At 47.3% G+C, this 27,084-nt stretch overlaps 1 protein-coding gene across 1 annotated transcript in view; it reads right to left on the bottom strand.

Moving 5' to 3' along the window:
* Window positions 1–27,084, bottom strand: part of LOC147692092 (uncharacterized) — a 321,826-nt gene that overhangs the window by 184,797 nt on the left and 109,945 nt on the right. Inside the window, exon 2 of the mRNA XM_086939494.1 lies at window positions 12,504–12,667. Coding sequence (XP_086795620.1) covers window positions 12,504–12,667 — 164 coding nt within the window. The remainder of the gene's footprint in view (window positions 1–12,503; window positions 12,668–27,084) is intronic.

The following is a 27,084-nucleotide window of genomic DNA, read 5'->3' as shown; positions in this document are numbered from 1 at the left end:
TCATGGATGCCTGCGATCTTGCAGTGGAAGAAGTTGGCTAGGGAGTCGCAGAGGTCTTGCGATGGTGGGATGTCATTGGAGCTTGGGTTAGCGAGTTCATTAACGATGTTGAAATTAATTCAGTTGTTTTGTTTGGTGGTTTCCTTCTTTCTTGCAAGCAGTCAAACCTCCATGTCCCTGTCGATCTACGGTCAATACCATCATCGCACATCCATCTTCTTCAATGCTGCTTGATAATGATGTTAATGAGCCTTTGTAGGATGAAATTGAAGATAATCAACTTTGTCTAGTTTCTACTTGTCCTACCTGATGTTGCTGGATGGCCTTGTGAGCATGGCGAGAATGCTTCTGAAATGTTTTGGTACCTATTTTACCTTCTTGCTGTGATGCATTTGGCTTCTCTTTTGCTTTGCAGACCGTTCCGAAGTGTTTTTCTTTCCTGCAGCCTTTGCAGGTCTGTTGCACGGCTGGGCAGTTACCTTCATGGGGAAAACCCACATTGGAAAAACAACTTTTTCTTCTCTGTAGACGTCAACTTGCCTGCGTTGACTTTGTGCTTGTGCCTGCTTTTCATGATCAATGCTGAATCACCTTGCGCTATTCCATCTTCCATATCAGTGGCCTGTCGATCTGCATGCTCTTCTGCCCTCGAAGCCATTAGCACTTTCTCTAAACTGAGTGTCTCTCTCAACATGAGTCTTGTGATAGAGTCTAAAAGACAGCCATCGATTACTCTGAGGCTTACTGCTTAAACATCATTAAATTGACTAAACTTGAAGTGTTTGATAGGCACATCAAGTCTCTCAACAAACTCATCAATCATTTCACCAGCTTCTTTTCTCGCATAATTGAAAATATACCTTTCATAGTCAACATTCAGCATCGGATTGAACTTGGCTTCCAACGCTTCATTGATTTGACGATATGATACTTCACCAGCTTGTGATATTTTCTTTTTCGCTTCTTTCGCTCCATCACCAGCAAGGTTCTTTAAGTACTTAATGATTTTTTTATTGCCTGCTTCTTTCAGAGTGTGTATGAAATCATTGAATGTCTTTATCCATGCAGTCCACCTAGCATCAGTACTCTGCTTCTTTGCTGTGTTGAACATGGCTGCCGTGTATTTCACACTCCCTTCTGCTGCCGTTGAGAGCATGTGCTATTCCAACAACTTTTGCTGTGCACATGAATCTTTACCTTCTGCAAGCATCAGCCTTGTGCTTGAGCCATCTTGCTCGCTCGGAGGGCGTATAGCGTTTCCTTATCCTTAACTATGAGTGAGTTTTCTGTTTCTAGCCCCTAGGTGTCTTTGCTGTTGTCTTTCTGTTTAGTTTGAGTCATTTTCTCAGAGTTATAGCGCAGCTCAGTAACTCTTCTTTAGGCATTATCAATGGATTTCTGGCAGACTTCCGACTGTCCTCATTGGTAAGGCCTTCAATTTCTTCAACAGCTGTGTCTGGACTGGAGCGGGGCTTCAACTCCACATATGCTAACATGGCATGCACAAGCAGTTTGCTGTACCTTAGCAAACTCTCAAGGAGAGCAGTCTCATTTATTTAGGGCACGTATCCACTACTCGTTGCCAGATGTAGCGTCCTCCATAATCCAGGAGTATGCAAATGAATATGCCACACACGGAGATCTGTAACAGACTTTTTTATTTCTCAGCATACGATCACACACTGCACTTTCATTACATCATAACCGTTAATAACCACACCACAAGGGTCCTTGCGCACATTCTCATGACCCTACAAAAATATTCTGGAGAAAATAGTATGATGGAGTTGTAGGATGGGTGAGCATGTGAAACAAGAGAGCATAAAACAAGAGATTGGAGGGATAGACAGAAGGGGTGAATGGATTAAAGAAAGATGTAGGGATTGATTAAAAAAATGGATGACCATGTTCATTGACGGTTGAGGTGCAAAAGACCCCATTTGGCTACAGTGTTTTCTGAATTCCTCTGGGGAAGCAACCAAAGGAGTACCTGGCTTGATCACCTCTCTCGTTCATTTGGAATATGTTTTAACACCTTGGCTGCTTGAGATGATCTTCTGCTGTCCTGAAGGTCAATAGAAACGGGTGTGGTCATGATGAGCTCAGCTCGTCATGAGCACACGAGCAGTCTGCCTCATGACAAGCTCAGCTCGTCATGAGCATGGAAGGGGTTAAAGTTAGGGGTATGTTATTTTTCTGGTACTCCCTTGGCTCAAGGAAAGAGTCACTGAACATAAGAATGCCACTAAGTGCAATTAAGTGCAACCTATTGTAAATTAAGAGGGCGAACAACAAAGATAGCGACTTGGGCTTGACACAGGTCCAGCATACATGCCCCTACGTGTCAGTTGAAAAAAACCAAGGTTATGAAGCTCCTAATAGGTAGGAGGAGGAGGGGGGTCCAGGTGTCAAGAATAGAAGAAAAAATAGGAGGTTTGCTCCTTTAGGAGCAAGGGCCCTTACACACCCCAAAGGGAGTCATGCTTCATCATTGGGCAGCTCCTCGTTGGGAAGGTGTTGCAATTTGCACAGACCACCATGATTCGGATATTTCCTAACATTATACCAGTTCTGTGGCCACTCCCATTGGCACTGCATCAGTGCACTTGTAGGCATGGGATATTGATTGGCACCTTTTGATCCCTCACGACCTTCCTACCGGCACTCCCTCCCTGATGCCTCCCCGTAGGACCACCTGTGAGCATTGACCCACTCTATCTGTAATTGTGCTTTACCTTGCAGGCTCCTCTGTACGTCAGTGCACGACCGTCCTAGCCATAACTACAGGGGTCATTAGCCCACAACATTAGGTAAGTCATCTCCATGTCCACAGGCCACTCTTTGGCAATCAATACAGCCTGATATCAGGACAGCATGTGCTGGAGTACATCCTCAAGACCACACCACCACTACCCGTGCAGTGGAACCTCACTTTTAGTGACACACCAACTTATTGGCATCATCATTACAGTATCCATGCCGATAAGAATAAATGCATAGGTGTCAATCTGACGTGTTTCTGTGGTTTTAATTAATTCTTTTTTAACTTCTTGATCTTTCAGTTTTAATATCAGGTTCCCCCCATTCTGAATACTTACTCTCCTTAAGTGATCTGCTATGTTTTCCAGCCAATTATCACGTGCTATGGCTGTGACATTCAAGATGCCTTGAAAATTTCCCTGTGTCAGTGTTTGTCTCTCCCGCCAGGTACATCCAGAAGGTATACTGTATGCCTATATAAATTATACAACACTACAAATCCAGTATCTTAGGGCCATGTATCACACAGAGACACACTGTCAACTACATGAGTAGACAAGGATCGCTCGGTCCTGATGAAATGCCTAGATACCTCAGACTATGATAGGCATGAAACATGTTGACCCCTCTCACTTCACATCACTATTTTGAGCTTGAAAGGCCCAGATTAACCTTATTTAGCTATGACTCTTTAGTCTCCTGTTTTAACCATAGCATAGCCTATGGGCCCTAGTGACCCGAGCAACTTTAGACCTATCGCGAGGATTCCTTTTCTGGCCAAGGTCTTGGAAAAAATCCTCAATTACCAACTTTCCTCATTTGTTTCCTCAGCAGACCTGCTTGATCCCTCACAATATGGTTTCTGACAGGGTCACAGCATGGAGACGGCCCTAGTAAATGCAGCAGAGAAACTTCGGGCAATATTGGACATTGGATCGTTTGGCGGCTTTTGACGCAGTGAAACATGACATCCTCTTAAAAAGGCTCCAAGAGGCGGGTGTCAGTAATACTGCTCTTAGCCTGATTAAATCGTATTTGAACAATAGGTTCCAATATGTTCATATTGGTGACACCTGCTCAGAACAGTTCACGCTTCCTTGCTGGGTGCCACAGGGCTCCTCATTGAGCCCTACACTATTCAATCTATATGTGGCCCCCTTGACTAACATCATTACGCAGTATGGCTTTACACTGGTTTCCTATGCTGACGACACTCAAATAGGAGTGTCCATTTCTAACAACTCGGAGGAATCCGCAGAATGTTTTAGCCAATGTATGTCGCACGTCGACCAATGGATGACTACAAACTGCCTAAAGCTTAACAGAAGAAAAATCGAGGTTCTTCTGCTAGGACCTGATACCTCTTTCTGGGCAAAGAACTGGTGGCCTCCCGGGATGGGAATACTTCCGGCCCTAGTACACAAGGTGAGGAACCTTGGCGTCATGTTTGATGATAGACTAACCTTTCAACATCAAATCAGCAAGGTTTCCTCTTTGGTCTTCCTAACAGTAAAGTTATTCAGGAAAGTGCGCACCTTCATCCCTCGTGATGTGGTAAAAACTCTTGTAATGCAAGGCGCCACCCCCCTTCGGGGAGTGGCGCCGTTAGTGGTAAACAGAAGGGCCGACCCGGCTGGCCTTTCACTTCCGGGTCGGACGACCCGGAAGTGGACTTAGACGTAGTCCAATGGGATTGGGGATTATTAGCGCCCCGGAAGTAATGTAGGGGCGCGAGGCTTAAAAGCCTGCGTCCATCTTAGGGCGGCCTTTGTCCACTGACCATCCTGGGAGCCGGACGTCCGCGAAGAAGACACAGACATCGCGGGACCATCGCGCGGAATCAGGCAGGCGCGGGTCAACCCGACTCGAAGGCAGGTTAGTGGGCCGTGCAGTGTGTGGCGGGGCACGCGCTTTGCTTAGAGCGTGCGAGTGGTTTAAATGCATTTTTAAAAGGATGCGCGCGTAGAGGATGCGTGCGTGTTCCTTTGCTTGTTGAGCGCGTGTGTAGTCGGGCGCGCTTTGAAGGGGTTTGTCCAAGGCTGGTTAACGGAGTGTGAGCGCGCTCACGCGTATGCAGCGGGGGATTTGTTTTCTTTGCGGGGTGTAAGATTCCTGTAGTGCGCCTCTGTCCCAGCGCGGAGTTCGTCTTAATGAAACGCATTTGGCCATGTGAACTGGGTCCTCGACGAGCGCGCATGCGCATACAGCGGTGGGGGAGTCGTGACGAGAGGCGCAAGGATCCCAGTAGCGCGTGTTAATTCTCTGGGCGCTAAGTGGGGCACTCATTGAAGCAGAGAGCCTTGGGAGTCGTGGTCTGGTACAGTGCAGTTACATACAATAAAGAAGGTTTTGAATTACCATTTAGCAGAGGGAGTCTTGATTTAAAGCATTACTTGGGACAATGTTGTAGCTGAGTTACCATAACCCTAAACGAGCATGCTGATGGCCATCTGTAGTGGGCAATTACAGCGCTACTGGTTTCATGCTGGCATCGAATGATGATAATTAGGGATGGGCAGGCCATAATGAGGTGGGTTATATAAATGATACTCGGGGGGGGCAGAGGCGCAAACTGAACATTAGCGCAATCCCTTGTTTCCTAATGAAAAAAGGCGGGAAGGAATATAAGTGGACAATCGGGGTCTGGGCCAACACACCCAAGGGAACAAGCGCAGTGCGGGGAAAGAAGAACGCAGTGGAATGGATGCTAATATTTGTGCTAAAGAAATTAATGCTTGTTCTCTTTAAGTGCAGGATGCCGCCGAAAAAGTCACGAAAGGGTAAAGAGCCCGCAACAAAAAGTGATGAATACCTCGGTTTTACGGAGCTGTTGGAATGTACCAGAGAAAAGGGCATGGATTGGGTCCTAAAGAACATGCGAGAAGGGATTAGAGCTGAGGCTAACCCTCAGGAAGAAAGAGGGAGAGGCAAGAGAGCGAGACGGACGCCGGAGAGGTTTAAAGAGACGACAAAGGGCAAGCGGCCCAGGGTACCTCAGCCCCGATCAGCATCACCAGGTGAGGAGGAGGTGCTAGAGACAATAGATTGCAATTTACCCACAGAGGAAGACCGGGATGGTATGGAGGGACAGAACAGTACTGCTATGCCTACGCAAATAGGAGGGGTCCCTGTCACTCATGTGGGGGCACCCTGTTCTCAGGGTACATTACCGTCAGTAGTGGCGCAACCAGGTAGTGGGGTGTCGCAAGTGTGGGTGCAACCCGGTGGGGTCGCACAGTTACCAGGGATGCAATTATACGGTTCCCATGGGCAAGCTATTGGTAATGGCCCCATAAGCTCGATGATCCCCGCCATGACGTACCCAACAGGAGTGGGGCCCGTAATGATGAATGCGTTTTCAAATCTAGGGTATCCACCACAGACATCAATAGGTAACATTAGTGCTGGTCTTTCCGTTCCCCATAATAGTCAGGCGCCTGGAGGGGCGGGGGGCCAACAGGCGGCTCATCCACTGTTGCCATTCAGCCCGTTAATGTTTGGCTCATCCTCAATGACACTATCGCCATCCACGGGGATCACATGGCACGTGCCGGCAGAGGTAAAAGAGAAAATACTTAGAGGTGAATATATTGATGTGTTTGATCTGATTAATGCAGGGGTGGTGGCAGGGAAGTCAAAGGGTTCGAAAGAGGGCGAATATAGCCAAAAGAAGTCTTGGACAGAGTGGTCCATGAAAACTGGATCACAGGATTTGCCATTTATGCCGCAGTTATACGGGAGAAATACCCGATCCTAGGCCCTCAAATGATGAGTTATATATCCCTGATTCATGGTGCCGCAGCGGAATTTCCAGGACTGGGGTGGTTAAAGTACGATAAAATGTTCAGGCAGATGAAAGCGGTTCATCCAGGTATATCATGGGATCAGCGTGAGATCAATTTATGGCACACAGTTTTTTATTCCTCACCCTCAACGTCTAAGATTAGTGCCCCTGCTCAGACTCAGTCCTTTCGGAGTGACAAAGGAATCGGCGATAAAAAACAGGCCTGCTGGCAGTTTAACAGAAACGAGTGTACTAGGGGGGCCTCATGCAGGTTCAAACACTGCTGCTCATACTGCGGTGGCACGTCCCATCCGGAAGTCAGATATTTAAAAAAAAATGGAAATCCTAAGGAACAGCCCACCCAGGCTACCACAAAAGGGAAGCCACCCAAAGCTTCCGACAAGGCTCCCAACTCCCATTAAACGTCATGTTTTGACACACCTCCTTAGTAAATACGACAAGCTCGAGGAGGCACAATTTCTTCTTCAGGGCTTTACATTTGGTTTTCGAATTCCGTCTTCTGCATCCCCTACTACAGTCCCGCCTCGCAATCAAAGCTCTGTGCTCCAGAACATGGAGGCGGCGCGAAACAAGATCATGAAAGAAGTCTCCTTGGGGCGAGTTGCGGGGCCTTTCAGGAACCCTCCGATCCCCGATCTGGTCTGTTCACCCTTAGGTCTGGTGCCAAAGAAAGAGTCGGGTAAATTCCGCCTTATACACAACCTATCAAGCCCGGCAGGGTTATCTGTCAACGATTATTTAGACCCGGAGTTGTGCACAGTGCGCTATACATCTTTCGACTCAGCAGTTGAAAAATTGCAGGGTCTAGGGGAAGGTGCCTTAATGGCCAAGGCGGATATCGAGTCAGCTTTTAGGTTAATCCCCGTTCACCCAGACGATGCAAGGCTGTTGGGTTTCACTTTCGAGGACAACTACTTCATAGACTTGTGCATGCCCATGGGATGTTCTATTGCTTGCGCCGTTTTCGAAACCTTTGCAAGGTTTCTAGAATGGGCGGTGGAACAATTCCTGACCTCTGACAAATCACATGCAGTAGTTCATTACTTGGATGACTTCTTATTCATGGGCCCCAGGGGTTCCCAGTCCTGCAGGAAGGCCCTGATGGGCTTCCAACAAGTGGCTGGAGCCCTAGGGGTGCCATTGGCGGCTGAGAAAACGGAAGGCCCAACGACATGTCTGACGTTTTTGGGCATTGAAATTGACACCAGGGCAGGCATGTGCAGGTTGCCAAAGTCAAAGGTGGATGCATTCAAGGCGGCAATTGATAGTTGTCTGGGAGCAAGGAAAGTAACATTACACCAATTGCAAGTCCTCTTGGGCCAACTGAACTTTGCCTTGCGGGTCCTACCAATGGGCAGGGCTTTCTCCAGGAGTATAGCCAGGGCAATGTCTGGCCTGCGGGCTAAACACCACAGAGTTAGGTTATCATCTGTGGTGAGGGACGACCTGATGATTTGGTCGTGTTTCTTGCAGGAATTCAATGGCTCTGTGCTGTGGCGGACCGCTAGCACTTCAAATGCTGATCTGGAATTGTTCACTGACGCGGCCGGAAGTATTGGCTTCGGAGCAATTTTGGGTTCCAAGTGGTGCATGCGGCACTGGCCTGATGACTGGGTAGAGCGAGGTCTGACTCGGAACATTTCCTTTCTAGAGTTGTTCCCCATAGTGGTGGCATTGCATTTGTGGGGGGAGATGCTATCGAACAGGCACATTGTATTTTGGTCTGACAGCATGTCATTAGTGATGGTGATCAATAACCAGAGCGCAACCTGCGCATGGGTGCTTCGTCTGTTAAAGAACTTGATCATGAAATGTTTGAAGCATAATGTCCATTTCACAGCTAGACATGTTCCCGGTGTGGAGAATAAAGCGGCTGACGCACTGTCTCGTTTTAAGTTAACAGAGTTCCGGGCACTTTGGCCGCAAGCAGAATCGACAATGTCAGCCTTTCCAGCGGATCTATGGAAGCTTGGTGCCCCACTGCCTCTGAATTGATAGCAGCATCCGTGGCTCCCAAGACGAAGAGTATGTATCAAAAATCTTGGGAATGCTACATGTCGTTCTTAAGGGGAGCGGGACTGGTGGAAGTCTTTGGGCCGCAGAGCGTGTTAGGCTTCATTGTACAACAGAAGGAGAAAGGAAATTCGGTGGCCTGTATGAAAAGGCAGTTATCAGCGATAGCATTCTATGCGGGTTTACAGGGAACCCCTGACCCAACGAAAGATCAGAGAGTAAGAAGGGCAGTGAAGGGTTGGGAGCGCTTGGTACCTGGGGCAAAAGACTCTAGAAGGCCTATAGATGTAGGGAAATTGGTAAACATACTGGACACATTGCCATTGGTTTGTTTTTCACCATATGAGACGCAACTATTCAGGGTGGCATACGTGTTAGCTTTTTGCGGCGCTCTAAGAATCTCAGAATTACTCCCAGCATCGAAAACAGATAGTGAGGGCGGACCAAGGTGCTCCGATGTGATAGAATCAGTCGATGTACTGAGGCTCAGGGTGCGAAGGTCGAAAACGGATCCTTTAGGTAGAGGGTCTTGGATACAACTGGGTAGAGTAGAGGGGGGGTCTTTCTGTCCAGTTCGTCTGATGAGAGAATTCATGCGAGTCAGGCCCCGTGGGGCTGATGATAGAGTGCTGATTCACATGAATGGGCTGCCCCTCACTAAGTTCCAATTTACAAGGGTGGTTAAGTTGGCCTTAGCAAAGATGGGGGTCGACCCTTCCAATTTTACATCCCATTCTTTTCGCATCGGGGCAGCAACAACAGCTGCGGGCCTGGGGTTACCCGAGCAGGCGATTAAGAGGTTGGGTCGTTGGAAATCTGCTTGTTACGAACGTTATGTGCGTCCACAGTTAGTTTAACAACTGTATCATTAATGTTCTGTCCACCTTCTGCTTCATATCGTCTCACCATGTCCCTTAATGTTTGCTGTAGGTACCCCCCCTAGGAGAGTCCAAATATGTTGGTGCGGCCATTCCTTTATTCGCAGGGCCGGAGCGATCTTCAAGGAGACGCTCGACAAAAGGGTGCACATGGTGCAAGGATGTGATCATCATTGGGTGGGGATAGGCGGCCAGCTCCTAGCCGATGTCCCCAAGGATTTAAAGGCGGCATTGGCCAAGGGCATGCCATATCCGGATGTATTTGTGTTGCACTGCGGTGGCAACGATATGATCCCAGCAGGAAGGAGAGGAGTGAAGGAGTTTTTGTTTTCAACGTTAGCAGCGGTCAGAAAGATTTTGCCCGAGGCTACGCTACTGTGGTCTGAAGTCATCCCGAGGTTGGTATGGTCGCGGGCCGCACCCACGAAGGCAGTTAATAAATCGGTAAAACGGTTAAATCAGGCGGTGGCAGAGATTTTGCGGAGGTCCAGTATAGGAACGATCCGTCACAAGCTGATACAAACGTCCAGGCCCGATTTGTATGCGGAGGATGGAGTACACCTGTCAGAGGCGGGCACCGAGATATTTTTAGAAACAATCTTTGGAGCTATCTCCGAAGCTCTCGAGCGCGGGGGGGGGGAGGTCGAGCCCGCCAGTAAGCGCCTCGCCCTGTGGCGGGGTTTCCGGACAAGAATAACACGGGAACTTCTTGTCCAGTGACAGTTCTTTACCTCTGATCAGGTTTCTTAGAAATCATCATGGACTCCGGGCTGGCGGGGGAGTTGAGGCTGACCTGCTGGTGGCCTTGGCTTCTCCAGCCCTACCCTGGAAGCCGCTGGTTGCCCAAGTGGGGGCAGATAATTCACCTGCGGCTCTGTTGACCGGAAGGGGGTTAACGTGAAGAGAGCAGGCTATCTGGGTTGTGGCCTGCTGGCGCAGCCCTGAAGTTAAACCAAATGCTCATTGGAGAATGGGCGGTAAAAGACTATACATGTAAATAAGTGTGCGTTTTTTAATGCTGTGGTATGAAAAATAAGTTGGATTTTTAAATAAAGAAGAAATGCGGTCAATGAAGTAATTGACCAGTGAAGTTAATTTTAATAAACATACGCACTGCAGAAAATCAAGCAAGACTCCCGAGTTTAATTGTTCTAAGAGGCCTCTTGTCGATGCATGCATGGGGGCGGGTGAGAGTGCACTTTGTTTGCCATCTATGCAAGGCGCCACCCCCCTTCGGGGAGTGGCGCCGTTAGTGGTAAACAGAAGGGCCGACCCGGCTGGCCTTTCACTTCCGGGTCGGACGACCCGGAAGTGGACTTAGACGTAGTCCAATGGGATTGGGGCTTATTAGCGCCCCGGAAGTAATGTAGGGGCGCGAGGCTTAAAAGCCTGCGTCCATCTTAGGGCGGCCTCTTTGTCCACTGACCATCCTGGGAGCCGGACGTCCGCGAAGACGACACCCACCCACCCAACCCTAGATTTAGGTCTTTTGGGCAGGTTAATTGCGGGGTTTCCGGACAAGAATAACACGGGAACTTCTTGTCCAGTGACAGTTCTTTACCTCTGATCAGGTTTCTTAGAAATCATCATGGACTCCGGGCTGGCGGGGGAGTTGAGGCTGACCTGCTGGTGGCCTTGGCTTCTCCAGCCCTACCCTGGAAGCCGCTGGTTGCCCAAGTGGGGGCAGATAATTCACCTGCGGCTCTGTTGACCGGAAGGGGGTTAACGTGAAGAGAGCAGGCTATCTGGGTTGTGGCCTGCTGGCGCAGCCCTGAAGTTAAACCAAATGCTCATTGGAGAATGGGCGGTAAAAGACTATACATGTAAATAAGTGTGCGTTTTTTAATGCTGTGGTATGAAAAATAAGTTGGATTTTTAAATAAAGAAGAAATGCGGTCAATGAAGTAATTGACCAGTGAAGTTAATTTTAATAAACATACGCACTGCAGAAAATCAAGCAAGACTCCCGAGTTTAATTGTTCTAAGAGGCCTCTTGTCGATGCATGCATGGGGGCGGGTGAGAGTGCACTTTGTTTGCCATCTATGGCTCTAGCCATGGCTAGGCTTGATTATGGAAACTCATTATATGTAGGACTCCAAAAACAAGACATGCTCAAACTCCAGCATGCACAGAATGCAGCCACCAGACTGCTGCTGGATATACCTAAATTCCAGTCTATATCACAAGGCCTAAGAAACCTCCACTGGCTCCCCATGAATAAGAGGACAGATTTTAAATCACTTTGTATAGCGTACAAAGCTCTGCACAGAACTAGACCCGCGTTCCTAAAACAAAATCTCATCTGGTACCAGCCAACCCGAAATCTACGCTCATCCCAATATAAACTCCTCCAGATTCCTACATACAAGAAAGCTTGCTGGAGAGGAGGGAGCTCTATACTGGGCACAGTGAAACTTTGGAACTCGCTTCCGATTGAGATAAAAAATAGCCCAACATTACTCTCTTTTAGTAAATCGCTAAAAACCTGGCTATTCTCTAATTAGGTCCACCTTATATCTTACGAACCGGCAGACTCCTCCGCACAGCGCCTAGACGCCTCCGGGCATTCGTGCGCTATACAAATCCCACAATTAAATCAAATCAAATAGCAACCCAGCTAATAAAAGAACCCTTTGGGATTACTGTAGCTATTTTTATTTCGCACACACCTTTTTTCTCCACCTCTACTCATACCTCTTCTAAACACAAGCCCCTCCCCCCTCTCCTTCGCACATCGGCAAAAAGAAAAGACCTCCGGCAAAGTGCCCCTGCGGGGCCTGTTAGGCATTGGAGCACCGGCCCAACAAGAGCTGCCCGATGATGAAAAATGACACCCCTTGGGGTGTGTGAGGGCACTTGCTCTTAAAGGAGCAATCCCCCTATGTTTCCTTCCACTCTGGACACCTGGGCTTCCCTCCTCCTCCCCCCCCAATTAGGAACTGCACACCATTGTTTTTTCAATTTTTTTTACATTAATAGGGCACCCATCACCTGAGGAAGCGGCTGCCTAAGATGTCAAAGTATTCACTTATGCTTCCTTTCTCACCCTATTTTCTGTCAGTTCCAACTCTGCGGAGATCTCTCGCACCTGACTGGTGCTCAGGTATCGTGTCTGCCGGAAGCTCCCCTCCAGGACGCTGAGTTGAAAGGATGAGAAGGGAACCCTCGGGCTTCTGGAAGTTCTGCGAGGGCCTCCCTCTCTCTTCATCTCTGAAACAAATAGAAAGGAAAGACAAGTGAACTTCTTATTTATCTTCGCCCACCCACCAAAGATGCAACATGGGCCCAAACCGGCAGCCTTCTTGGGGGAGTGAGGGGGGCATTGAGGCAGTCTCGTCAAGCGAAATATAACTGTGAGGTGACCCTAATTGAGTTATCGGTGCTTTCAGAGATGTTTTAAGTTGCTGGAATCCCAGGGCCTCCTAGCAGCTGGCCTACAGGGCAATCAGGCAGTGCCTGATGGCCTGCTCTGATAGGACAGTTTAAGGGCCTGTTCTATGGTCTGCTGGGCAGGTTTTTACTGTTGATTTCCTTGATGTTAAAACAAACGTTACCTGCAGCAAGCTCAAATCCATGCAATCTTCCACACTTTTAAAAGTTAGAAGCAGCCCAATTTGCAAACATTGGCCAATTGTTTTCCTTTCTAATTCACGAATGGGTGACACTTTTATTTTAGTGCTTGGGCCTATTTCCTGTCCCAGTCCTACCATGCCCATGGTAACCATTTTCTTCATTCACTTGGCTGCCTGCCTCATGAAAAAGCATCACTCTTTTCAGTGCTGCGTTCATGCCAGGGCCCTTGGAACTACCAGTCACTAGGCAGGATGATAGCTAGAGTGAGGTGGGTCAGACTGTGACCAGGGAAAGAAAGTTCACTTGTTCCCAGTGAAAACATTACTTCCATTGAGATTGGCTCTTAGTAAGCTAAACATTGCTCCTACTGAGAGGTGGGCAGACTGAGTAACTATTCAGGGTTTCTCTCTCTTCCACTAAGTGAGACACTTTCTCTTTTGAGTGACTGGTGTCAATCATGCCTGTAAAAGAGTGCTGATCTTATATTTGGTTTAAGAGACTTGCAAAAAATCTATTTGGCTGTCCATGAATAATTATTTCTGAAGGTCTGTCCAACTTTTAGTGCTCTTAGTGTCCATTGGAGAGTATGTTTGAAGAATTTCTATCTTAGGGGTTCTGTGTTGAGATTATTAATTGGGAGATAACAGTCTAACAACATTGTTATTGTATTTTTAAGAGACAGTCACGCTATGACTGTCATCTTCATCAGAGTTTCTACAGAGGTTTACAGTGAAGATCCTCTCAATTATATGTACACTGTGGTGAGGACGTGGAGTACGCCGCGCTTGAAGACCGGAAGTGGAGCCTGTCGGGCAGTGACACCCATGGCCACACGGAAGCAGCTGCAGGTCTAGTTGTTCGCGAAGAGAGGCAGGCGGGGAAAGCGAGGAAGGACGATAAAATCACGACACAATCAGAGTCCCGGCGGCGTCTACACAAAGTGATTCCATGGTGCCCGGAGAGATCGGACGAGCCCAGCAGTGTAGGAGAGGAGCGGAGGTCGGAGGAGCCCAGCGGTGTAGGGGAGGAGCGGAGGTCGGAGGAGCCCAGCAGTTCAGGAGAGGAGCGGAGGTCGGAGGAGCCCAGCGGTGTAGGAGAGGAGCGGAGGTCGGAGGAGCCCAGCGGTGTAGGAGAGGAGCGGAGATCGGAGGAGCCCAGCAGACCCAGCAGGAAACAACGTCTGGAGGAGCCCAGCAGACCCGGCAGGAACCAGCGTCTGGAGGAGCCCAGCAATCACGACAAGGAGCAGCGTCCCGAGGAGCCCAGCAGTCCCGGAGGAGGTGTGGACCAGAACCTGTGGGAGTACACCCCAAGATTTTACAAGGCGCTCACGCCCGGCGGTCCCAGGAAGGGAGAAAACGCCCCGGGTCCGGACGCCACGGCCCTGTGGACGGGCCGTGGCCCAAGGCAAGTACCTTTGAGGGGTGCTTTCCAGGGGGGGTGGTCGGAGTGTTAACTGTGATTCACGTCAGCCTTCTTTCCACACACTCCCTACTCCCACTCCCTACATTCCTTAAATCCCCCACTAACTCTGGTGACGGTAGCACATAACGTTACAGGTAAAAGGCAGTTTGACTGATCCCGAACCCTTTTTCTTTTTCTATTTCCTTCCGGAGAGAGAGCCAACGGGGAGGAGACCAAGGCCAGGAAGACAGTACCCCAAGAGCAGATCAGCCCCCAGAAAGAGACTGATGCATCCCCTATTCCTGGTCTTAGCTATGTTTTCATGAACAATCAGAAAGAGAGCTATCCTTAAAAACAGCACAAACGTTCCCAATAAAGACTCTCTAAACTGATACCCCGTATGACTAGTGACTCATTGTAACAACCACTCGACCATTCTTACATACACTTTACATTATGTTTGTCTAAATGTATTCTACTTTCACTATGAGGGAAAACTATGGAGTAATCTCATCTACGGACTTGCTCCACTATAGTCAAACTCACAAAATGAAAATCGGACAATCTAACTGTAATATTGAAAAAATGTGGTGGGGAGGTGTATACGATCAAATTGTCGGATCGCTTGTGTACACCGTCATACTCCTCGTCACTCTCTGCTCCAACGCTGGATCCCAACTCACTTGTTGCCGGTTCCCCGATGTTCGTCCTCTGTTTGCTCTTCTTCATCCTCTTCGTCCCCTGTCCTGTCCAAAAAAAAGTTGGTAAGGTGGACATCCAAAGGTTGGACCAGGATTAAAGGGATGTGGTGGGTAAGCCCACGGGTGGGGTGGTCACCAATTTGTCTGTTGGTGGGACGGTTGAAAGAAGCCTCTTCCTCTTCCTCTCCTGAAGGTGTTTCTTGTTCCATAATCTGTGTCGGAATCGTTTGAGTCACTCCAATCTTCCTAATTGGATGCCCTTTCATCTGCATCTTTACGTCACTCTCTCCTACCTCTCGTTTTTCTTCTTGTTAATAAGTGTCTGGTACCCGTTAGCTGTGTACAGATAAACCTTTTCTAAGGAGAATCTGTCTAGGTCTTTTTTCAGTTTATTAATCTTGAACTTGACCAGATCATCTTTAATCTCACTTAGAGTCAAAGAGATTTCATTGAGACATGGTACTGACACTGGTGTCTTTGTGTGATACACAATTGTGGGTTTTGGTTATATAGGGCTATGTTTATACTCAAATGAAATAATTATATGATTATGTTCTTTCAGCAGACGGTGGACCAGACTGTGGTTGGTACCACCAATGGAGGCCATTTATTGAAGTATGGCCTTTTTTACATATTTATGAATTTTCACATTTTGAGCAGAGTAACAATAATCAGGTCCTGAAGAATGCCACGAACCTGAATGTCAATAGGCAGAAACATGTTGACCATATCTTAAAAGGGTAACATCCATAACCCTTTCACTTCGCCTCCTAACCACTGGGGACCCGAATAAATTTAGCTTTGTCGACCAGGAGTTAGTTTTAATTCACTTTTTCAATATCATTTTGCACTCTGCCCCTCGCTCCCCATTACATTGGGGGACTCAAATCACCTCACGCTCCTCTCCTGTGGGAGAGTTGTAGCCCACACTGTGTACCTTGCGGACACAGTGTGCAATAGGGAACCAATGATAAAGCATGTCACCCTCGGGTGAGTGAGAGTTCTCATCTTTTTAAGACGAATTGTCCATTTCCCTTATACACCTCCCCACACACAATTTTTCAATATTACATTTAGATTGCCCGGTTTTCTTTTTGCGACTTTGTCTAAATGCATTAACATGGTACATCATGAATCTGTGGTTTACCTTACCTGTATTCCCTTACTTAAAATCATCCTAGATCACAAATCAAACGGCAAGTAGCCTTATAAAGAATAAAATGTCCTTAGATCCTATTTCATTATATAAACATGAAACATGACAGTTTTGTATCATAGAACACCTATGTTAGAGGGGCTACATTCTTCAATAAAAACAAATACTATTCAGACCGATAGCCCTGAAGGTGATAAGCTCATATTTTGAAGTGTATTAATTCACATTATAAATACTGTTAACCCCATGTGTCTTTTCACATGTATTTTATGTTACATTTCTACAGCTCGATTGTACTGGCCAGCATTAGTGTGCTCTACATTTAAATGGAAAAAATTGAGATTACATGTGCAGAACGTTGTAATGAGCGGTGCACCAAAGGAGATCTGAGTAGGAATTCAATGTAGGTAGGATCTATCAAACCAGAATTATGGGTGTGAATATCCAGTCAACAGGTCTTTAACTTTGTTAGGGTTGGATAAAAATCAGTGAATGCAGTGGTGCAATAAATTATAGCATGGCTTTGTTAGAATTCTCGGAGTAATACTGATAAATTCAGGTACAGAGGTGTTTTGTAAGAGCAATATGTATTTCTGCCAATGTTTCACTACTGATATGTTGATGAAGCGTGCTCCTCAAAATAATATTGTACCATAGCCCTCTGAGTGGGCTATCTGTGTATGGTGAATGTTTAAGTAGCAAATAAAATTCTATTTCAGCAGGTTAACTGTATTCAGATGTAAATATGAATATGTATAGCCCCCCAGTTCCGGAGGCTTGCAGGCACTTGGAGAGCTCCCTTATTTCTAAGCTAAATTAAAAACATTTTTTAACTATTCCTCTCAGGGCCAGATAAAAAGTCATGAGGGGTGCCTTATGTTCTGCAGGCAATATCTCTAACATGCCTGTAACAGAGCGCCAATTTTTTGTTTAATTTACGAGGCTTTATAAAAGTATCCATTTGAATGGTAATAAATACTTATTCCCAGTGGTGTGTCCAGCTTTATCTTGGTGTCTCATCGAGGTGTGTTTCTGAGGACTTCTATTTTCGGATGCTGATGAAGGATCATTAATAGAGAGACAACAGTCTAGGACCTCCGCATTCTAATTAGTAACAGTATTGCTCTCATCTGTGTTCAGATTTTCACAGAGGTTTATGGTAAAGACCCCTTCAATCCGTGTGATGATGTAATCATCTATATAATATGGGGCCTACTCACAAACTGCATTTTGTAGTATGTTTAGTAGTATTGCAATAGTACTGCGACTAATGTAACTCAAAATGCAATTCACTAACCTACATGTGGAGGTCTACACCTCTCCTATCTTTTATGTCCACAGATCTCAATCAATCAATCAATCAATCAATCATGACATTTGTATAGCGCGCTACTCACCCGGAAGGGTCTCAAGGTGCTTGGGGGAGGGGGTCCGCTACTGCTCGAACAGCCAAGCCTTGAGTTGTCTCCTGAAGGCGAGGTGTTCCTGGGTCAGCCGAAGGTGGATGGGGAGGGAGTTCCATGTCTTGGCTGCCAGGTAGGAGAAGGATCTGCCTCCGGCGGTGGTTCTTCAGATGCGTGGTACGGCGGCGAGGGCGAGGCTAGTGGACCGTAGCTGGTGGGTGGGCGTGTAGAAGGTCAGGCGGTCGTTGAGGTACTTGGGGCCCAGGTCGTGGAGAGACTTGTGTGCGTGGGTGAGGAGCCTGAACGTGATCCTCTTGTTGACGGGGAGCCAGTGCAGGTCCCTCAGGTGGCCGGAGATGTGGCTGCGTCGAGGGATGTTCAGGATGAGTCGGGCGGAGGCGTTCTGAATGCTTTGGAGTCTTTTCTGCAGCTTGGCTGTGGTTCCGGCGTAGAGGGTGTTTCCGTAGTCCAGTCGGCTGGTGACGAGGGCCTGGGTGACCGTCTTCCTGGTTTCGGTTGGGATCCATTGGAAGATCTTGCGTAGCATGTGTAGGGTGTGAAAGCATGATGAGGAGACGGCGTTGACTTGTCTGGTCATCGAGAGGGAGGAGTCCAGGATGAAGCCCAGGTTGCGTGCGTGGTCTGTTGGCTCGGGAGCGGTGCCCAGGGCTGGGGGCCACCAGGAGTCATCCAAGGCGGAGGGCGATGGTCCCAGGATGAGGACTTCCGTCTTGTCTGAGTTCAGTTTCAGGCGGCTGTTCTTCATCCACTCGGCAACATCTTTCCTCCCTTCGTGTAGGCTGGTTCTGGCGGTGTCGGGGTCTTTGGTGAGGGAGAGGATCAGCTGGGTGTCGTCGGCGTAGGAGATGAGGTTGAGCCCCATCTGCGGAGATCTCCACTCAGGTTAGTGGACATTTTTAGGGCCCAATTCTGATTCGGTGTGGAAAGCTTCCCAACCGAATTGGTTTGGGAATGGTTTCCAACCGAATCGGATCGGGAGAGTCGAAACAATACAATTTGGTTGGACTCCCATTGACTTTAATGGGGGTCTTTTTTTCGACCGAATGCATAGGCTCCGATTGAAGAAAGGGGTGGCTGCGGAAAATCGGGCACCCTGTGGTAGGCACCCCTTAGTAGCTCCCACAGTGTGCAAGGCTGGTTAGGGGGGACCCATGGGTACCCTCACAGGCCCAATTTACAAGGCTCTGGGCGCTGGGGGGCCCACTACAGGCCCCCAAAGTCTGAGTCCGACAGCCGATTCGAGTCGGACAGCATGATTCAGAAAGGCTGTCCAAATCCAGCATCGTATACGGCCATTCGGAAATGAGGCCCTTAGAGGCGTACAATTCTGCTCTGTACGGCTCGGTCATTCCAAATGCTGTCAGGTTGGGATTGGGAAATTCCTAACGCCTAACTCGCATCATACTCTGTCGGTTGGAAACCTTTAGGAGTCGTTCGGAAAGACACGTTCCCAATCTGATTTGGAAGGAGCAAATTCCATTAGGAGGCCTTCCTAATTGCATAAGAATCAGGCCCTTGTTAGTAAATGTGGGAAGGACAAGAGGATATATCTACATGTGCGGAGATTTCCCCACATAAAACATAGGGTAGGCAATGGTGTAGACCTCGGCACGTAGATTCGTGAATTGTAGTACGTTAGTGCCAATATTGTACCTCTACTAACGAACTACAAAATGCAATTTGTGATTCGACCCCCGCGTGTCTCTAATAGTACTACCATGAAACATCTTGAATCTGTGTTTACTCACTTTTTCTGTGCCTCATTAATCACAACTGTGGCCCAGATAGCTTAGCTTGTGAAGTGGGGACGCAGAGAGTGATGGCTTTTCTGAAAGGGGATTGGACGGTGGTATGCAGACAGAATATTGAGTTGGAAATGTCGACCTACACAAATATTGAGTTGGAAATACAGTGACACCGAAATATCGACAGCAAGAATATCGTGGTCAAAAACTATAGAATTTAAGGTAAGAAATATTGTTTTAAAAAATATAGTAGTCTTTAATATCGTTTGCAAAAATATAGTTATTTAAAATATAGATTTTTTAATTAGTGTTTTATATTTTAAATGTATGTGATGTACGTTTTTTGTTTAAGTATTGTTTATGTTTTTTAATATATGTGTTAAATTTTTAGTAGTTATCAAATTTTATTTGAATTACATTTTGTGTTTTTTAGCTCTGTAGCGGGTTGTGAGTTTATAGGAGAATAGGGTGGGAAGTAATTTAATTATATTAAATTGATGAATAATTTTCATTTAATAATATTTATTTAATTGAGATTTTATAGTGTTAAGTGTCGGAAGTAATTTATTTGTAATTAATTAATTGGTTGTTAATTAATAATAATTAATGAATTGGTCATTAATTGTGTAGTTTTTTTAGGTGCAGGATGTGGGGTTTATAAGGGTAAAGGATTGGAAATAATGTTTGATTAATTAATAATTAATTGTTATTTATATTCATTAATTTATTGAAAATTAATTATGGAAATTGTGTAATTTATTTTAGGTGTGGGTTGTGGGGTTTATAGAGGTAAAGGGTGGGGAGTAATTTATGTTTAATCCAATATTAATTAGTTGATCATAGTTAATTGATATTTAACTAGGGTATTTGTTTATTTTTGTGTGTGGGGGTTTATTTTTATAGGGGTAAAGGGAGGGGAGTAAATTAATTTGACTTTATAATTAGTTGTTAAATACTATTAGTTTCTTAATTGAAAACGAGTTTTAATTTTGTAATTATTTTTTTACAGTTTAAATTTAGCTGTGCATTATGGGGATTATAGGGGTAAAGTGTGAGAAGTTCATACATTTTTATGAGTTTTAATTTGTTTTTTAATTAATAATATTTATTTCATTGTTAATTAATTATATTAACTACGGAAGTACTTTAAAAAAAAAATTTGATATGGTTTGCAAATTGTGTGGTGTTATGGGGTAGAGAATAAAAAAAGTAAATGTATGTAATGTTTTTGTTTCTAAATAATTCGTAATAAAAATATGTATTTGTTTGAAAAATATTTATTATTTTATTTAATATAATATTTGTAGGTATTTGTCATATGTATTCAACATTATAACATGTTTTAGATAATAAATATATTTGTATTTTATTTGTTAGCATATTTATATATGTTTTTATTTATTTTGCTTTTTAAAAATATTTTTGTTGCTAATATTTTGTTTGTTTTACATTTTGAACTGACTGTAGTGAGAATATTAATTGTTACCCCTCCGCTATCCAACACTTTCCCTACTGTTGCACTCACTGGAGTGGGAATAGTAGTTTTTACCGCTTTGCTATCCAACACTTTCCCTACTGTTGCACTGACTGGGGTGGGAAATTAAAGTCTAAAGATTTCCAAATAGTTTAATGTTTTAATTTAGAATAAAATGTTTTTATTAGACTTTATGGTATGTATATATAGATAGATAGATATACATATATATATATATATATATATATATATATATATATATATATATATATATATATATATATATATATATATATATATATATATATATAAATATATATATATATATATATATAAATTTGTATATACATTTAAATGAGAAAATACATTTAAATCACTAGTTTAGTTGTTTTCCAGTAAATATATATATATTTATTATTATGTATGTGTGCTTAAATTTGTTTAAGATTACTTGTTATGTTTGTTAAAATGTATATTAAATCTACTTCTTTTTTATATTAATTGTATTATTTAACATATTTAATATGTAATATTATATTATATATATATATATATATATACATATATACAAATCGATATTTTGTACAACTATATTTTTTACATCCATATTTTTTTCTTATATTTTTTGACTTACCTATTTAAGCATAGGGAGTTAATATTTTTGCTTTCTATATAACAGCTTCTGAAACTGAATGCTCTATGTCTCTAAAACCTGAACAAATGGAAACGCGAAGGCCAACTCACCAATGATGAATTTAATTATCTACAAACTGAATTCCCAGTCATCCCTACAATGTATTTTATACCTAAAATACACAAGATGATCACTCCAGTTCCAGGAAGACCTATTATTAATGCTAGAGGTGGGCCTTTAGAAAAAATATCTGTATATGTAGATTTTTATTTGCAAAACATGGTAACTGCCCTTCCGTCTTATATCCAAGACACCTAGCATTTCCTGGAGAGGATTAAAGACATTCCTTGGAAAGATGACTATTTGTTGATTACCATGGACATATGTGCTTTGTATATCAGTATAAATCATACTGATGGTGTGGAAGCGGTACCATTTTTCTGAAAAATAGATCTATAGAATTATACCAACATGGAAAGATGATTGTTGATATGATTGCCTTTTGCCTCCACAACAATTACTTCATGTTCACCAAAGACATATACCATCAGATTAGAGGAGTGCCATGGGAGCCTGCTTCTCGGGGCGTGGTCTGGACGCCAATCGGGATGGCGGCGTGAGCCTGCAGCTCCGCGCCTGATCCCGCAATCATCCTGGAATCCCTCGCCTCCGAGCTGTTTTGAAGCTCGGAAATCCAGCCCAAGCCACGGGATACCTAGTGTGGCAAAACTGCGGGCCGACGGCTGAGCAGCGGCGGAGACGAGCCCTGAAGTCAGAGCCTTGGGGAGCTGCGAGGAAAACTGAAGATGGCGGCCACCCAGATCTACGGCGTTTGATCGGCAGGGAGCCGCGGAAAGAAGCTGGGGAGCGACGGGGGCTGCTGCCTGAGGACCCCGAGGGGTAATGCCCTGGTGGAGCGGGTATCAGAGGCTGCAAGAAACGCTGATTGCCATTCCGGAAGCTAGCGGACCGGGGACCCATCCCCCGTCACCGGACCCGGCGGCCATTTATGGGAGACCCGGACACACGGCAACGCCCGGAGACCCCGCGGCAGTGTAGGACCTGGCGGCACCGGAACATTGGTGGGCAGTGAGGTGCAGCGCTAAACAGGGACGATAGCTGACGGTGAGTTGCTGCCCGGACAGGGGATCGCCCGACGACCAGAGCGGGGCTCTGAGTGACTCACTGCTGGAGAGGCGGAGGAGGGGGGAAACTCCCGCGAGCAAACCCTGAGGGCTCGAGGGGACACGCGAGGGGCGGCGTTCACTGTGAGCACACGGCGGAGGTCGGCACAGTCGAGTACAGACCTGAGGGACCCCAAAGGCGGGCTTGCTCGGTCCAGCAGTCCCCTTGACCGACCCCTGATCGCTGGATTGGGGACACCTGCCCGGTGCTCCCGCGATTCCGACCACGTTACCTTCTGCACCTGACACTGTTGTGGCCGATTGTGGGGGCGCATGGTGATTTGAGGGGGAGCACATACAACACTGCACGAGGGGCCCCCTGGACCACGGAGAGATCGTGGGGAGCGCTGTCGACTGGAGCGATAACTGGGCGGCCATTTTGAGCACAGACGAGGCCCCTTGAGCGGCGGTCGTACCGCTTCCTGGTCATAGTGGTCGTGCATCGGGAGGGACGCCGGAACCACTGAGTGTGGAGAGAACCTGAGGGATACTGCATTTGACCGAAAGGGGACTGGGCCGGGCCACCTGCAGGAGGCATTCCTGCCACGGCACCCGCGGAGGCGCCGATGGCCACCATCAGCAGTGCCTTGAGCGCAGACCAGGGGCAAGGCCAGTCAGACATGCAGGGCGCGGAAGGCGGACCCGGTGCAACCCCGGAAGCATCGGCGCAAGAACTCAGATTGACTGCACGGCTGGACGGCATACTGGACGCGATCACTGCGACCAAGGAGTCACTACACCAGGACATAGCGCAGGTAGCCACGGTGCTGGGTCTCCTGAGGGCGGATCATGCAAAACTTTCCGACAGAGTGAAGAGCAATGAGCAACTGCTCCAGGAACTAAAACCGTCGGTGGTCACTGCAGAACATAGAATATCTGATTTCCTTGCCCGGTTAGCGACTCTAGAAAAGCGCGCGGAGGACTCAGAAAGCCGTAATCAGAGGAACAACGTGCGGGTGGTAGGCCTGCTGGAAAAAATTGAGGGAGACGATGCCGTGGCCTACATGGAAACCTGGTTTAAGACGGTCGTGGCCCCTGAGGGCCTATCCCCATTCTTCTCCCTGGAGCGGGCACACAGGTTCCCGGCCCGCCCACCAATGCAGGGACGCCCTCCTAGGCCGATGGTGGTCAGACTCCTGCACTTCAAGGACCGAGACTTTTTGATACAAAGGGCGAGATCGGTGGGCCCTTTCAAAGTGGACAACAGCTCGGTCACGATTTTCCCAGACTATACACAAGAAGTTCAAAAGAACAGGGCGTCCTTTTTGACATGAAGAAGGAACTGAGGGACGAAGGTATACAATACTCCCTACTCTTTCCGGCCAAGCTGCGTGTGATCATGGACGGAACCCCCCAGTTCTTCCTGACCCCGGACGAGGTGTGGTCCTGGCTCGAGTTATACCGCGCTGGTACTGACCACCAGAGTAAGGGAGACAGAGAGAGACAAAAACCAATCCAGGCCCGAAAGTCACAAAGGATCCGTAATCAAAACAAACTTAAGAAAGCACTGCGACCCGATCAGATGGCGGCGGACAGGAAAGGTGCACTGGCTGCGACGGCAGTCATCACGGGATCGCAGCAGTAGAGGATGTCGGTCGCATCGGACTCCGAAGTGGAGAGCAGGAAATCTTGCGACGAGCTGTCAGAGGCAGATAGCTCGGTGGGCCTGAAGGTCACCCCACAGACGGCGGATGGACTGTTCAACAAATGATGCTCGGAGATAAGGACACGCTAGCGGCTCCTGTTGGAGCGGACTAACCCTGGTGGTTGGCAGGGATGCAGGTACTCTGTTGTAACTGTTATATTGGGATCATAGGCTTGGGGCGCGGGCTTGGCTTGCCCCGGATCGGTCCTGACCTACCCCTCATAGCCCTTAAGGCTCTCTGTGGTGACAACCACAGCATAGAGGACTGTGTGTGATGTTACAAGTTTGGATGGGGACTGATGCAGCGTTATTGGGTCCTGTTCTGGGGAGTGGGGTTGGGAAAGTTTTTTGGGGCGTTCTACATGGGGGGATCACTGCTATTATGTGGGTGTACTATTATTACAGCTGAATTGGGGGGGTGATGGCAGCAATGGGGACGTTACCTGATTTAAAATGCATTACATGGAATGTGCGCGGGCTCCGAACCATGTCCCGGTGCAGCAAGGTGCACGCCTATTTGGGGAGGCGGGGTGTCCAAATAGCACTGTTGCAGGAGACTCATCTGACCAAGCAGGAATGCGCAGCACTGCAGAAGAGGTGGCGTGGCCAAGTGTTTGGCACGACGTATTCGGCGTTTGCCAGGGGGGTGCTGATATGGGTGAGAGCGGGGGTCCCTTTTCAGGCCATGAACCAGCTAGTGGACCCTGAGGGTAGGTTTGTGGTGGTAGAGGGAAGGCTGTATGGCCGGGAGGTGGCCCTGAGTAGTGTATATGCTCCCAATGTTGAGCAGGCTCGTTTTTTTGACAGCCTCACAGGCTCGCTGGCCCACTTCCTGGCAGGTCCCATCATTCTGGGTGGGGACTTTAACTCGATCACTGACGTACTGCGAGATAGATCACATCCACCACTGATAGACTCCCCAGTGCGTAGATTAGCCACACACAGGAAGGACTGGCAGGAGAGGTGGGGTCTGGTAGACGCATGGAGGGTACAGCATCCTGAGGTTAGGGACTATTTTTTCTTCTCAGCATTGCACGCACTACATGTTAGGATAGATTCTATACTGTGTAGTGGACTCCTGGCTGCTATGGTGAAGCATACGGAGTACCTCGCCAGGACCATCTCAGACCACAATCCCTTACTGATGGCGATGCACTGGCAGCGGGCGAGATCTGTGGTCCCGACTTGGAGGCTTCGGCCCGACACGTTAGAGGACCCGGTGTTCAGTGACACGGTCCAAAAGGGCATTGAGCATTATTTTGGTGTGAACGAGGGCACGGCGGCCACGAGATCGATTGAATGGGATGCGATGAAAGTGGTGATGAGAGGTATTTGTATGGGCAGTTTCACGAATGCGAGGACGACTGTGTTGGCTGACTTGGGGAGGGCAGAAAGTGTGCTATGAGATCTGGAGCAGCGTAGGCCTGAGCGGCCAGATCTACAGGGCCGACTACTAGAGGCGAAAGAAGTGGTGGCGACGCACACGGAGAGGTTGAGGTGCTATGATTACAAGCTATATCTCACCAAGGTACATGAGGAAAGGGATAAAGTGGGCACGCTGCTTGCAAGACTTGCTAACTCGGAATCTAGGGATTGCCCGATCATGAGCATTAAGACGGGTTCGGGGAGGTGGTTTACTCGCAGACGGCGGTTTTGCAACGCTTTCAGTCATACTACACGACTTTATATGAGAGCCAATTGGAGGTGGACACTGCAGCGATAGGCGATTATCTGGACACTGTTCAGCTCCCAGTAATAGATGACGAAACAGCCAAGGACCTGGGTGGCCCGATAACGCTGTCGGAGATTCGGGTGGCCATTAAGCAGATGGCTAAAAACAAGACACCGGGGGTGGATGGTCTGCCGATTGAATTCTACGTGAAATATATTGACGTTTTGGCGCCAAGGCTCTTGGTGGTGTATTCCGAAGCCCTGACCTTGGGATGCCTTCCTCAATCAATGAGGGAGGCCTTGGTAGTGCCGCTATTGAAACCGGGTAGGCAGGCCTTGGATGTAACGTCGTATAGACCCTTGTCTATGCTAACGGTGGACTACAAGATCTTAAGCCGTATCCTGGCCTCTAAATTACTGCCGCACATGACCTCGTTGGTTCACGATGACCAGGCGGGGTTCATCCCCACTAGAAACACATCCATTAACATCCGCCGCCTGATCCGCATATTGGACAGTGCCCCAGACTCGGACACCAAATCGGCGGTACTGTCGGTGGACATAGAGAAGGCCTTTGATAGCCTGGAGTGGCAGTACCTGGATAAAGTGTTGGAGAAGTTTGGCCTAGGTAACGGCTTTGGCCGCTGGACGAGGGTGCTCTACTCTGCTGCCACTGCTAGAGTGCGATTGGGGTCTGCTATATCACCCGAATATCCGGTGCGCAGAGGGACGAGACAGGGCTGCTCGCTATCCCCTCTCCTGTTTGCTTTAGCGATGGAGCCACTGGCTGCACAGGCAAGGACGGGAGAGTGGTACAGGGGAGTTTGGAATGGTGGGGAATCTCATCACATCTCGCTGTATGCGGATGACCTGTTGCTCTACCTGGAGGATACGGAACGGGCTCTCAGAGGGGCGATGGAGATGCTCTCTCGCTTTGGTAGGTTGTCAGGTCTCAGGGTAAATTGGACTAAAACTTGCGCCTTCCCGTTGAGGGCGGGGGTGTCATATCCTCCTCT

The sequence above is a fragment of the Lissotriton vulgaris genome, chromosome 9 (assembly GCF_964263255.1).
Source record: "Lissotriton vulgaris chromosome 9, aLisVul1.2, whole genome shotgun sequence".
In the NCBI taxonomy this organism is placed as follows: Eukaryota; Metazoa; Chordata; class Amphibia; order Caudata; family Salamandridae; genus Lissotriton; species Lissotriton vulgaris.
The sequence above is the reverse complement of the archived record's forward strand: the minus strand, read 5'-3'. Positions and strand labels throughout refer to the sequence as shown.